This window comes from Pleuronectes platessa, chromosome 13, assembly GCF_947347685.1.
Source record: "Pleuronectes platessa chromosome 13, fPlePla1.1, whole genome shotgun sequence".
NCBI classification, from domain to species: domain Eukaryota; kingdom Metazoa; phylum Chordata; class Actinopteri; order Pleuronectiformes; family Pleuronectidae; genus Pleuronectes; species Pleuronectes platessa.
The window spans coordinates 2,818,192-2,832,224 of NC_070638.1; the positions used below are offsets into that span (position 1 = coordinate 2,818,192).

Genomic DNA, 14,033 nt, shown 5'->3' on the forward strand with positions numbered 1-14,033 from the left:
AGCTTGGTTAAAGCCCATAAAAAAACACTTCCAACTCCAGATCCCATGGGATCAAATCTGCTTCAGTGAATTACTGGAAAATATGAGGTTAAACACAAGAGGAGTCCAAGTTTCCATTCCATGTGCAGCCGTAATAAAAAACAGTGTCTTTAATGTTTCACGTTATAATAAAGTGATGCAAGCGGACACAGTTTAAGACGCGACATAGTGTGGAAGACATGATTTGTCCATGAGGCTTTACTGGGAACTTGAGGAAAATATTATCAACACTGGAGCGGTGGTCACGCCCAAATGAGGATATAAGTGTAGCCTGTGAGTCAGCTGTCTTTAAGGCTGCTCTGCTGTGGAGCTGCAGCTGTGAGACCTGCTACATCCAAATGCATAATGTCTGACCTCACTCCACAGATGCTATAATGGTGCAAAAAGCAAACCACAAGTGGCTCAACACATTTTCTGGCCACTCCCCGAAACACAGAGGGATATCCTTTTTCTGTGCTCACGGCACTTAGATACCAGTTCTACTGGCCCACTTGTGTGTTCAGAGGGTGTGGAACTCAGAACTCATTGTTCCTGCTCAGCGTTGTGGGTCTGGTATAAAAGAAGGAAAACAGAAATATGAGCTGGTTATGTTTTCACCCCTGTCAATCTGTTTGTTTGTTTGTAAGCAGGATTACGCCAAAAAAAACACCAAACAGACTTATACAAAACCATTGAATTTGGTGAGGATCCAGGAATTTTACTTACTTTCTTTAACATTGTCAGTAATAAATGAATCTTGATGAAGACAATCAGGCACATTTAGGGATATGAGATACAAGATATGATATAGATATTTGTTTGTCCATAAACGTATCTGAGCTCAATATGTGGTAAGGTGATAGAGTGGACAACCGGCCTCTGTGGAGGGACGTGCTCTCCGAGTGTCGTTCATGTTTCATACCGAAGCTTCTTTACACGTTTTGCTTTGGAATGAGAGTCCACACTGAATCATTAACTGATGATACTGAGCTGTTTATTTCAGACCCCCAGTCCACACCCACACATACCTGAATCCTAACTGTGTATTAAAGGGCTCAGCATCAATCTAAGCCTATTAGTTGACAGCTGTGTCTTAGTTATTATGGTCTTGTATAGCATGTTGATTTACTTTCATTGTTAATGCATTAGGCTGCAGGCATGGATTAGTTTTGAGGAGACAAACACGTTCATCTACACCGTGTGTAGAGCTTGATCAGTGTTTACGAGATGGAAGAAAGAAAACAGGAAAAGTTTTTGTTAATTCAAATCATTCACTTTCCACCAAGAAAGTCTGAAAAGATCTTATCATTTCATCGAATATACTAGAAAGCCTTTGTAGTCATTGTATTGTAGAAAATACAATATAATGAGGAATATTGCTCCTGGTTGGTGCATTAAAGGGAATCAAAAGTTGGATTTTAATTATAGAAAATTGAAAAACACACAAATACACACGCACACTAAAGATGTAAATTTATAAATGTAATAGTTCAAGGCCCAAATTTGACAGGTCAGTCAGAATGATATATATAATTCAATTTAAATACGTTTATAAAGGTGCCACAAGTATATTTGTTGTATTGTAATACAAAGAGAGACTAGTAAAAGTACTTATTGTGCAGAGTGATTAACTTCAGAATAATATGTTAGATCTTTTTCTTTTTTTGTTTGTTAAGTGGCTTGAGGCGCTAAAGAGCACAGAAGTGAAAAGAGGATTTCTTTCACATTTAAAATCAAATGTTCTGATGACAACTGCATTCGTCAAAACTTCCCATGAACATCAAACTAAAATTAATTAGAAGGGCTATTTACGAGGTTTGGCTCGCATTACAATTACAATAGGAACGAACAGCTCCTCTAGGTATGGTAACATAAACCCAGCATCGTCCCTCACACTGGATTTACTGGTTTTGAAATCTGTCACAGTAACATGCGGGCAGGGGGAAGTCAAATGAAGGTTTTGTACCGGGACCGATCTTGAGATTCACTTCTGTGCAGCCTCATCTAAACCTTCAAAGTTAATTTAGTTTACGTGAAAGGAGACATGATGGTCGTTTTTCTTTACTGGTGTTCGACTTGTTGGTTTTTCCAGGACCAGCTACACGCCGGAGAGCAAATGTTTCAGGTTGTTTGTCGGCTCCAGTCTCGTGAACAGGAAACCTCAAGAACGCTTCGAGGGAAATTCTTAAAATTTGGTTCAAATGTTCTCTTAGACTCAAAGACAAACTCATTAAATATTGGTTCAAAAACAGGTTTTGGGCGTCTTCAACATCGTATCTCAATTTTGGGTTATTACCAGCTAAATGTCACCGAAGGGCCTCACCTCCTCCAACACATATAGTCTGACATTTTCACTAACAGCATATTTACAATGTGTGATTCCTGATCTTTAATCAAAGTATATTCATCAGTTTATGTTAAGAAGACCTCAAGAACGCCTCGAGGGAAATTCGTATTGCATGTGACTGCAACTGCACTGCAGAGCATTAGATCTAACTGATGTTAAATGATTATACGTTGAACAGAGCAATATAATTTTTGTTTAACAGGATAATTAAACCGGCTTCTCGACATCCTGACATTACTGTAAACATCCATGCTGCCGTTTTGGTTACTCACTTGCTACCGAAGTGTTTCATCGCTCTGGCTTGTGAAGACTCCGGTCACATGCTGTGAGAGCACAGGCAGGCAGGTCGGAAAGTGACAGACAGGTACATCCACCAATCATTTCATCTGGTCTGATTGAAATGATTGGTCGTGCTTCTTACAGTCCTGCGAGGACCACAGACAACTTTATCTACTCGGGGCTATCGGGACGTATAGCGGATTCAAACAAGTAAGATAAAAATTGTTAAAATGTCATCGTTAGCTCATTTGAAAGTATAATATACATCATTATGCATCAAGGTTCAATCCAGCAGAAAGTTGATATGAGCTGGTCTCTACACTCAGAGACACATTCAGTCATCTTGTTTGTTCAGTTTAGTTAGTTGAACGACTGGTTAATTCTTCTTAAAAGAATGTTGGCATGTTCACACACTAACTGTCAATTAGGGAAAGTGAGATTTGCAGAAAGTCAGAACAGCAGTCGGTCCCTGACGCCAGCATCAAGCTGCACGACCGAGCGATGAACAGAGAAAAGAGGAAACGAGAGAATCAGTGGAGCGATGGAGACAGAGGACAGTGGGCCAGCAAAGCGGAATATCTTCTGGTCGTTGCTGGAAATGTGGTCGGTTTGGGAAACGTCTGGAGGTTTCCTTACCTCTGCTACAAGAACGGTGGAGGTGAATAACTGCACGATGCAACTGTGAATTTATTTTTTGGTGTCGATGAGAGTTGAGTCAGTTCCACGACCACTTGTCTCTGTGTCGACTGCAGGAGCCTTCCTGGTGCCGTACTGCCTGTTAGCTGTGGTTTGTGGGATACCTCTGTTTCTACTGGAGACTGCGATGGGTCAGTACACGCAGGAGGGATTCATCACCTGCTGGAGGAAACTGTGTCCACTGGCCCAAGGTGAGTTCACATCAATGCAACACGGCATTAAACCAGTCAATAAAGCTAAATTTGCTCTCACGTGTTTGATCTTTATTCCAGGGATTGGATATGGATATTTCATGATGAAGCTTTATGACTTCAGCTACGTTCTGGTCCAAGTCTGGGCTATTTTCTACCTGGTGTTCTCCTTCAGATCTGAACTCCCATGGGCCAACTGTGACAACCACTGGAACACAGGTTCATTCAGACTTCATTCTCACCAGAAACCCTTTGTCATTTGGTTAATACATGATGTAGAGGGAAGTTGGGTAAACTGGGACATCAGGTAATGTGTTACACCCACATTTATGATGTTGGAATTCAGGCTTCTAGCCAAACGTCCTCTTGGTCTTTTTCCAACCAGAGGTAGGAGCAGGGGGTGGAGCCTAACAGAGAGCCAGAGGACACTGCACGCCCACCTACACCTGCGTATTGCACCATTGGACATTGCTAGCTGTCAATCACACAAATTCCCCCACCAATGCATGCAGAACTTTATTTTATACGAGTTTGTTACTCCTTCTGGTGTGTTTTTTAAAAGAAGATCTAACATGTTGATTTAATGTGTTAGAAGACATCACAGTCATTTGTCCCAGATTACCTGAATTCCCTCGTGACGATGACCACCATCATTGTTTTAACATATTTCATGACAGAGATTCCTCTCACATTTAACGAGATGAAATCCTTCTCTGTTCCCAGCTGACTGTGTCGGTCTTGAGTTTTACAATTCATCGAATGTGACGGGAAATCTGAACGACACCTCCTCTTCTGCGACTGAGTTCTGGGAGTGAGTCTCTGATCGATCACTAATCACTTCTTCACTTCTCATGAACTGACAATGAGTCTCTGCTGTTTAAAAGTTAGAAAGTTTGATTTACCCCAAGGTCATAATCAAATATTTGGAATTTGATCACTGTTTAATAACATATATATTCAAATACCTATGTATGTATAATACATCTTCATGTTTAAGTGAAGATGTTTTTGCTTGTATTTTCTGTTCTGGGCAGAGAACATGCATGTATGTTTCCAGGGCTGAATGAGAATATGATTTAATATATTAGAGATAAAAATCGTTAATATGAGATCAATAATTATCACGATTGATGTCAAATCCTTATTTCTTTAAATTTTACTCTTCTCTCTTTAAAGGCAGAGAAAGAATCTGAGGCAGAACTCTGAAACTAATGATGTGTTATTCCTCCTCACCATGCTTACACAATGTATCAGAAATATACCAACATACAATAACTTTTGTTGTATTGCTAATTATAAAAATGATTTTGTGATAATTATTGTTGTTATTTTATCACCCAGCCTTACATGTTACCATCAGCTAAAGCTCTCAGCTGTGCTCTTGCAGTTGGTGAGTTTTTCTTTGACATTTTTGGAGTTAATGGTAACTGGACGGTTGATAGAACCATGTTCTTGGATGGGACGGAGCCCAATGAGGACTTTAAAAAGTTATAAATCAACCAAATATGCATGTTACTGGTATTTGAACCACTTCCCCTTGTGGTCAGACGGCGGGTGCTGGGCATGTCTGGAGGGATCGAGGAGCTGGGCAGCGTCAGATGGGAGCTGGCTCTGTGTCTTCTCGTCAGCTGGGTGTTCTGCTACTTCAGTATCTGGAAAGGCATCAGATCCTCTGGGAAGGTCAGTGGGAATATTTTTGAGATATTTTAAAACAGAAAGAATGACTCCAGATAATAATTCAAAATGTGCGTCTCTGTTCAGGTTGCATACTTCACAGCTACGTTCCCCTACTTGATGCTCTTCATCCTGCTCATCAGAGGCCTGACTCTCCCTGGAGCTTGGGATGGGATCTACTATTACCTGTTTCCAGATGTGAAGAAGCTGGCTAACATTGAGGTGACCACGTTGATGTGATGCTGACTTTGGTTTTACTAAAGAGGAACACAACGTCACATCAGAAGTGTGTTTTCACAGGTGTGGCTAGAGGCAGGATCTCAGATATTCTTCTCCTACAGCCTGACGATAGGGACTCTCAATGTCCTGGGCAGCTACTGTAACTACAACAACAACTGTTACAAGTAGGTCAGACAGCACATGCACTTTCTCCTGTAGTGAGGTTAAAAGTAGGTTTAGTCCTCGTGCATATTCTTCTAATCGTGTTTGTCTGAGCAACAACAACAGAAAGGTCCTCTTTGTGTGTCTGCCCCCTGCAGGGATTGTTTTTGGCTCTGTCTGCTGAACAGTACGACCAGTTTTGTTTCTGGTTTTGTTGTCTTCTCTGTTCTTGGCTTCATGGCTCAGAAACAGGGCGTGACCGTCGACAAAGTGGCCGAATCAGGTAACACAACTTTTACAACCCTTTCAAAACTGCCTCGTTTGGTCTAAACCAAAATAACTGGTGTGGAACCGACGGGCAAATACCTCAGTCCGACTAAGAGCTGGTCTCAGTATGTTCAGACTTTCTGACCAATCTCAGGAAGTTGAGACCATAGATATATATAAAGGCTAGATGTCTCGGCCAATGGAGTCGAATGTCCGCACATGGCGGCCATCTTGCCACAGGTAGCTCGCTCACCCATAACATTGTGTTGTAGTGGTACGTAAATTTTAAATAACCATAACTTGCTAAATTTTCAACCGATTTTTAAACGGTTTGTTTTTTTATAAACATCAGAGATGTAGTTAGGACACTGCATACTTATGAATAATTATGTTGTTTTCTATAAAGTAGAATAATGTTCTATATAGGTACAAGATTTCCCTTTACAAATATACATCAATAATTATTTTATTTTATTTTATTAAAAAAGTGAATGCACTACCAACACAATGTTATGGGTGGGCGAGCCACCTGTGGCAAGATGGCCGCCATGTGCGGACGCTCGACTCTGTTGGCCGGCAACGCGGACGAGACATCTAGCCTTTATATATATATATCTATGGTTGGGACAGCAGCGAACATTAGAAGAAGAAGAAGAAGAAGAAGAAGAAGAAGAAGAAGAAGAAGAAGAAGAAGAAGAAGAAGAAGAAGAAGAAGAAGAAGAAGAAGAAGAAGTGGAAGCAGCTGCAGTCTTCACCTCCGACGATATAAAGTTTGAACCACAAGGACGTTCATTTGGTGCATCTGATCTAGTAGAATAACATTGAATCCTTTTATTGTCAGTGCACAGCATGCAATTGCATTAAGCACAAATCCTTAAGGTGCATAATATAACTAGAACAAAATAACTATCATAAAGTGTATATATGATGTAGAGGGCATTTTTAAATATCAAAACAGTGTGGCAGATCATTTAGCAAATGAAATGTATATTTGTACATGTGTAGAGTACTGGGCCTGAAGGTGCTGATGCCGGTAGTAACACTAATGATTTTCAGTGGCAACATAATTAACTAAACAAAAAGACTAATTCATTTTCCACATTTAAACAGAAAGACTGCTACTCCCTGCATCGAGACAAGTCCACGTTCACCCAAACAGAAAGTATCGACTCTCTCCTCGTTTCCTTCTGAACCACAGGTCCAGGTTTGGCCTTCATCGCCTACCCACAAGCCACAGCCATGATGCCTTTGCCACAGCTGTGGACCGTCTGCTTCTTCCTGATGCTCATCCTGTTGACTGTCGACACACACGTGAGATTGCTGCACTCCCCATGAACAAGTTGACGACACATTTAAAAGTCAGACACAGGAATCCCAGCGTGAGCTCGTCTCGTTCTCTCCCCACAGTTTGTGACGGTGGAGAGCGTCATCACCTCCGTGAGCGACTTGTTCCCGAAGCTGTTTCACGCTCGAGGGAGACACGAGGTCTTTGTCCTCGTCATCTGTTTGTCCTTCTTCCTCCTGCATCTGACCCTCGTCACTGAGGTAGAGAAGATATTGACGTTAAAAGATGGTTTCACTTTAAAACATATTGGTTATAAATGCTTCTCCAAACATTGCGTCTATTCAGCTGTCTTTGCTCCACAGGGAGGGATTTACGTATTCCAGCTGATTGATTATTACGGCTGCACCAGAGCCTGCCAGAACTTCATGGCTGTAGCCCAGTGTCTGGCTATGGCCTGGATATTTGGTGAGAAAAAAATCACTTATAAATTAACCTAATTATGACTTTTTCATGTTTTTACCCTTGTTTGTTTGCCAGCAGGATTATGAAAAAACTACTGATGATCTGGATTTAATCTGTCATATTTAAGGGCGTGATATCAACCAGTGTGTTTGATCTGGTGCAGCTTGATTGAATTTATAGGCACTGATTGGGCCTAAAATATAAAATATAAGCATAAAATATAAGGAAAACCGAAGAGGGCCCAGAATGCTTCCTTGTGGTACTCCATGATCAGAAGAGCTTTTACTACCTTCAGTAGTCTGAATATATTGAAGTTATTCAGATGAACATATAACGGTTAAAAACGTAAGTTAGAAAGAAATAGAGGCTTGAATATAATATCTGAAGTGAACCAAGTGAGCAAGTTGGAATTTGTATATTCAGGTTTAGCTGTTTCAAACAGTTTCTGCGTGTATAAATACCAGTCGGTTTTTGTGAGTCTGCCTTATATAATATCTATTGATCTGTCTTTAGCAGATGATTTAGTGTGTGTGTGAAAATGTCCTAAATGAAGGATGTGAACTTCCCTCAGGTGCTGACCGCTTCAATGACGCCATCAAGGACATGACGGGACAGAGGCCGTTCATTTTCTTCAAGCTGTGCTGGAAATACATCATTCCTCTGCTGTCACTGGTGAGTCAGAGAGGAAGTCTCTCCTGATTGGCTGCTGGCTTCAGCTTCAGCAATTTCCCTTTGCTCAGAGAATTTGAATCTGTCCTCCAGAATCTGCAGAAAAGCTAAAATTTGCTTGATTTGCATGCAACTTTTATATTTGTACATTCAGTTTAATCACAATACATGTATTCAGCTCTGTTATTATTGTTTTATGTACAGCACGTCCCTGTTCTTCACAGATTTCCTTCATCCTCTACATGGTGGATTACAAACAGCTGAAGGTTAACGACAGCTACATCTACCCTGACTGGGCGTACGCACTGGGATGGGCCATGACCATGTCCTCTGTCCTCATGGTGCCTCTGTGGGCAGCTGGACTCATGTGTGTCACACCTGGAAGCTTCACACAGGTGAGAGTCAACAGGGGAGGTTAGGTTCATCTATCACAGGAGGAAAACCAACAATTATCTAGAAACTTCAACAAAGAGCTGAAAGTTGTGGCCAGTGACTGAGAAACTTCACCAAATTCATCCATAAATCTAATTATGCTGCGATTTGTTGAAGTGAAGCAGGAGTCAGAGGGGACTCAGGTCCATGCAGACGTTCAGATCTTCTCAGGTGTTCTGTGGTAAACAGTCTTTTGGAAACTCACTCTCCTTTTTCTTTTGTTCCCAGCGTTTGTCGGTGCTCTGTCGTCCGGCTGAAGCTCCCCCCCGACAGACTGAAGGTGGAAAACCGAGTGAGGACGAGGTGACTGTTGAACTGAGGTCGTCTGCTGCCACAACTTAATAAGAGCTGTGTGTGTCAGCTGAACACTGAGGGAACACTACGATTTTATTGTTTTTCATTTCAATTAAAAAGTCGATTTGATGTTAAGTGTTTTAATCGATAACAGCAACTCATACTGGTCTTAAAATATGATTTGAAGAAGTGATCGGAAGCTCTGAGGACGGGTTATGAAGATTTCCTTGATTCTATGGATTCTATAATTAGAATGTCACCCAGTAGACTGCAAACCTCTGTCAAAGCCCCTTATGAAACCAGTAGATCTGGATTTTTATTTGGATCTGCACCAAATTCAACAAACTGATACAGATAAGATCCACAAGATCTCTGAGAAAAATCAATTTAAATGTTACAGACACGTCTCATCTGAAGTGAGAGGAAGTGAAAACACATGTCTAGATCCGCCGCTGATCCAGATCTGCATCTTGACCCATATCACACCCTTCCACCAGGTTACATGGAAATCTGCCCAGTAGCTTTTACATAATCCTGCCATTAAACCAACAGACAACTAGACTCTACTGAACTAAACAAACAGTCTGCAGAACGGAGTTTGACAAAATTCAATTTCTCCTTGAACCGAACTTCTTGTATTTTAAATTATTGTGTCGTTTATTCTGAGACAGGACATGTGTTTAGTTTCCATCAATATTTATTAAGTCGGCCTCATATTCACATTTTAAACTGATCGTGGCACAATTTAAAATCCTTAAACGTTTGTCATCCTGAACTGGACACGTCCACGTGATGTGTTTCAGTCGAGAGTCGGTTGAGATCCTGAGTCTGTGCTCGTTGTGTCTTTGTTGTTTCTGACTCCGTCTCCTCTCATTTCTTTTGGAAAAATCCCATAATGGAGGCTTGTTTCGATCCTTTGTTTGCGTTCGCTGATGCTTTCTTCTGACTCTTCTTCTGGTCCTCTCTGCTGGGAGCTGGGAGCTTTGCTGGGACGGGATTCTTCGCGGGTTGTTTTCCGGCCTGGAAGTCGTCTTCGGCCTCAGAGTACGACTCGCTCTCGTAGCCTTTCTCTGTCACTGGGCAGGAAATAACACAAAAACAGATTTAATGAACGAGACCAAAATTAACCAAAGTCATAAACCTGCAGTAAAAGTGCAGGCGAGTGAGATTTACTCAGGTTCTGTGTCTTATTTGGTTTTAAAGGTAAATTTTGTCATTTGTTGTACTGACTGTTAATCTGTATGAAAAATAAATGTAAATTTGGACTTGATTGGTTTTACTGAACTTTATATTAAAAAAGGTGTTTGCTGTATTTAGTTGAATCAAACTCATACACACATGTAAACATAGCGGACCTTTAAAAGCAACTAAATACCCCAGGTGTCCATAGAATTAAAGTTGAAAAACATACTTATTAATTACAATTAATAGACTAGATTTAGTTAATACGGTAATTGTTTAATTAATCATCTATTCTTTTTAATATGGATCTTTTTTTAATTTGAAGAATCTATAACAGTTAACTGAAAACTAATTTTAAAATTGTCACTGTCATTTTCAGTGTTTTATGAACCAATGATGATTGAAAAAGTATTTAACAGATTAATCACCTCACTGAGATAACATAGCAAAGACATAAATAAAACATTCTTTAAATGTTTTGCTTGTTCTTCAACAGATTTCACATTTAATCTAATTTTAAGACATTAAGAAGTTTATAAATAATAGTCATAAACTTAATTTCACTGGGACTTTCTTAGAATAAACAGCATCTTAAACACATGACTGGATTGGTGTCGTACCCATGCACCCTTCATCGTCTAGGAAGATTTGAGATTTCAGGACTCGTCTCCTCTTCCTTATTTTCGTTCCAGGGAGACTCGGCTTTAGAAAACATGAAAACATGAAAATTAACCATCCAGTGTTAAATACAGAGAGAAAAGACTAATAGTGGAAAACAGGGATTTGATAAACAATCTTAAAAACCTACACGTGAATGTGAAACAGCCTCGACCTCCGGTTTAGGAGGTGGCGACATTTCTTCGGTTTCCATCGGCTGTGGAGAATCTGGAATGACTGGACACAGCAATAAAAGATTAGTTTCCTAAAATGTAACTTTAAAATACATTTTTTTTATTGCCCTTTTTCACAATTCTTTCTCTTTCAAGATCTTGAATAATCTGTCTTTACAATATAAATAAACTCATCAGTTTTCCTGTCAGGACCAATTTTCGACTTGAATTGTTCAATGACATTTTTTTTTAAATACCCAAGTACTTTATAGAAATAAGAAAGTTGAGATCTCACCGTCTTCATCGCTGCTGTCTGGTTCAGGTTTCTTGATCCTTCGCCTCTTTTTCTTCTCCATCTTTTCCTCCTCGCTGTCAGAATCCTCAATTCGCTTGGTTTTGCTTTAAAATAAATTAAAAGCCATTTTTGACCACGAAGAACAGATACTTTACATTTCTACATGAAAGACGTCTCCTAACGTCGTTTCTTTATTTTCATTATTTCAATTCATTATTCCACAGATTTACCTCAAGAAAATATAAACAAACACAAACCTCCTGGAGTCTTTCTTTACGTCTTTCTTCGCGTCTTTCTTCAGGTCTTTCTTTACGTCTTTCTTCACGTCTTTCTTTACGTCTTTCTTCACGTCTTTCGGTGGCGACTGTGAAGCAGCTTTTTGTTTTTCTTCAGGTTGTGAACTCTGAGGTCGCAGCTCGGCCCCACAGGTCGACTGAGCTGCTGCTTCTTCCTCCTTCACAGCTTTGTCTGGTTTCTCTGAAGAAAACATAAGACATCGAAAGAATGTCTTGTGAAACCTGAACCTCCATTAGGACTTGGGACTTAGAATAAGTGAATTAAAAAGTGGAGTAAAAAGCCAACATAGATTATATATGTGTACATCACTGTGAATATTACTCACTTGCCGTCTGACTCCCGAAGAAGTTTGACATTGGATTTGCTTTAGCAGCTGGTTTGCTTTTAGAGGCGACAACCTGAAATTTAAAACACAATTATAAACCTTGATTTAAATCCTTCTCCTCCTCCGGTTGATTCGTTTTTGGAGATATAAATATATTTACACCGAAGGAAACAAAGCCTTACCGCAGGAGCCTCTTCTTTCTCTTCCGACTTCACCTCTTTGTCCTGGTTCTTGGAAGTGGTTTTATTTGCAAACATTCCCATGATGCCCTTTGGCGGCTTGGTGGAGGCTTTTGAAGCCGGAGCAGCCTCTCCGTTCTGGGCAGGTCGTTTTGCCACCGGCTCTGGAGTGGGAGCACGTTGTATTTCTCTGGTCTGCTCCAGAGGAGACAGGGGCTGTGCACTGCTGCAGCTGATCGCACTGTATCTGCAAATCCAGAGAGAGGAAAGAGTCAACTACCTATCGGCACCAATCCCAAATGAGCTGGGCCACTAATTCACTGACTATCTCATCTTTGAGAGCTACTGACATTTTTAAAAACACACAATTCGTCAAACTATGTCCAGACTGTCCCTGCCTTTCAAGACACAACTTGATGAACGTACTTGCTGCAGTTCTGGAAGTTGTCCTTCACAGCATCGTAGTCCACACTGTACAGGGGGCCGCTGTCCTTCAGGAGAGCTTTCTGGACACTGTAGACATGGACACTGACGATCAGGCTCATCTTGGCTTTAACGTCTGTAGAAACAACAACAACAACAACAACAGGTTAGACACTTACCAGCCCCTGAATAACCGTAATGGAAACAGATATCCTGACTCATGCTCTCATGGTCTAAGTGCACAGGATCATAGTTACTCATCACACGTTTGCTGGGAATGGTCTCATTCTACTTTTCCCGCATCAGGACTAACAGCAGAAGAGTAAATACCAAACACAGCTGCAGGAAACCATCTCTACACACCTTCCAGTTTGTCCTCTCTGACAACGGACACCTTGTGGCTCTGCAAAACAAACACAGCATCAATAAAAACAATGGTTTATTATTTCCTGTAAAGATGAAAACAACGTGACTCACTGCTTGTCCTTTGTCCACGAACTTCCCCGACACGAGATAGGTGGCGTGGAGCTGAGCTGAACTCTCCTTCCTCTTGTGATCCAGGTAGTGGAAGAGCATTCTGAAGACAGAGAACATGTTGGATGTTAAAAATACATATAAATCTTAATCATCATATTTAGTTTTTATATCAACAGCCTTCAGGGGATGAGGAGGGACACTCACTGTTTTGCTGTGTTGACGTGAACTCCCAGTGTCAGACTGAGCCATTTATAGGTCACCTGGTGAACACAGAACTCTGATGAGCACATTATTAGGAACACCAGGAGGAAACACAAAGAGGTGAATATGTGACAGTGCAGATCTCTCCTTGTCAAACAGGGACGATGTGACCCGAGTGTCTGAAAAATCTGAGATTTAATACAAATTAATATCTATTATCGAGATGATTCTAGAGCCGAATTGCTCAAAACAAACATACGAATGTTATAAAGTTTGATTTTAAACCGTACCCACGCATAAATCGGTCTAAAAAGACAAGCAAACGTTAAATCGGGAGTTTAGTGAACGCAATTCAACAACAGCCCACATGCTGGTTGACGTCACGTCACGTCGGCTCCTGCTCACGCGCGTCTACGCGACGAAAGAAGAAGAAGAAGAATTCACTCACGATCTTGTTGTGGTCGTTGACATATTCGTCGATATTGTCTAAATACAGCTCGTCCATCTTTCCACCGTTGATGTGAAAAGAGTTCCCTGCACCGGTTTCACTGCGCGGGAAGTCTGTTTACTTCCTGTTACATGTCACGTGATTGTTCCCTGTTTCCGGTGTGGAAAGCCTCGCCCTCTACAGGTCACCATGGGGAACAGCAGTTGTTTAAATTACTTAGTAATATTAATTATAATATTAGAATAGTATTAATGAGATGTACAGTGTTGAAATGCAACTAAATATATTTATTTCATTTATAAATGTCAACATATCAGTGTTTTCTTTATGAAATCTGCTATAAAAATACAGTTAGATTGATTGATTGATTTATTGATTGAT

The 14,033-nt window shown here is 40.6% G+C and overlaps 2 protein-coding genes across 2 annotated transcripts; one reads left to right on the forward strand and one right to left on the reverse strand.

Annotated features, from left to right (window-relative positions):
- Nucleotides 1–3,127: 3,127 nt before the first annotated feature.
- Nucleotides 3,128–9,043, forward strand: LOC128454479 (sodium- and chloride-dependent betaine transporter). Its single transcript, XM_053437890.1, has 14 exons — nucleotides 3,128–3,302; nucleotides 3,397–3,531; nucleotides 3,613–3,750; nucleotides 4,255–4,342; nucleotides 5,079–5,211; nucleotides 5,293–5,427; nucleotides 5,506–5,609; nucleotides 5,745–5,869; nucleotides 7,052–7,164; nucleotides 7,261–7,398; nucleotides 7,501–7,603; nucleotides 8,172–8,272; nucleotides 8,494–8,664; nucleotides 8,930–9,043. The coding sequence occupies exons 1-14, from the start codon at nucleotides 3,146–3,148 to the stop codon at nucleotides 9,041–9,043; spliced, it is 1,755 nt and encodes a 584-aa protein (XP_053293865.1). The 5' UTR covers nucleotides 3,128–3,145.
- Nucleotides 9,044–9,286: 243 nt separating this feature from the next.
- pold3 (polymerase (DNA-directed), delta 3, accessory subunit) lies at nucleotides 9,287–13,796 on the reverse strand. The gene is made up of 12 exons (XM_053437855.1): nucleotides 13,653–13,796; nucleotides 13,208–13,263; nucleotides 13,004–13,103; nucleotides 12,890–12,929; nucleotides 12,530–12,662; nucleotides 12,107–12,350; nucleotides 11,925–11,997; nucleotides 11,560–11,779; nucleotides 11,303–11,406; nucleotides 10,986–11,071; nucleotides 10,798–10,879; nucleotides 9,287–10,071 (listed from the first exon to the last, which is right to left on the reverse strand). The coding sequence occupies exons 1-12, from the start codon at nucleotides 13,707–13,709 to the stop codon at nucleotides 9,866–9,868; spliced, it is 1,401 nt and encodes a 466-aa protein (XP_053293830.1). The 5' UTR covers nucleotides 13,710–13,796; the 3' UTR covers nucleotides 9,287–9,865.
- Between the last annotated feature and the right edge of the window lie 237 nt (nucleotides 13,797–14,033).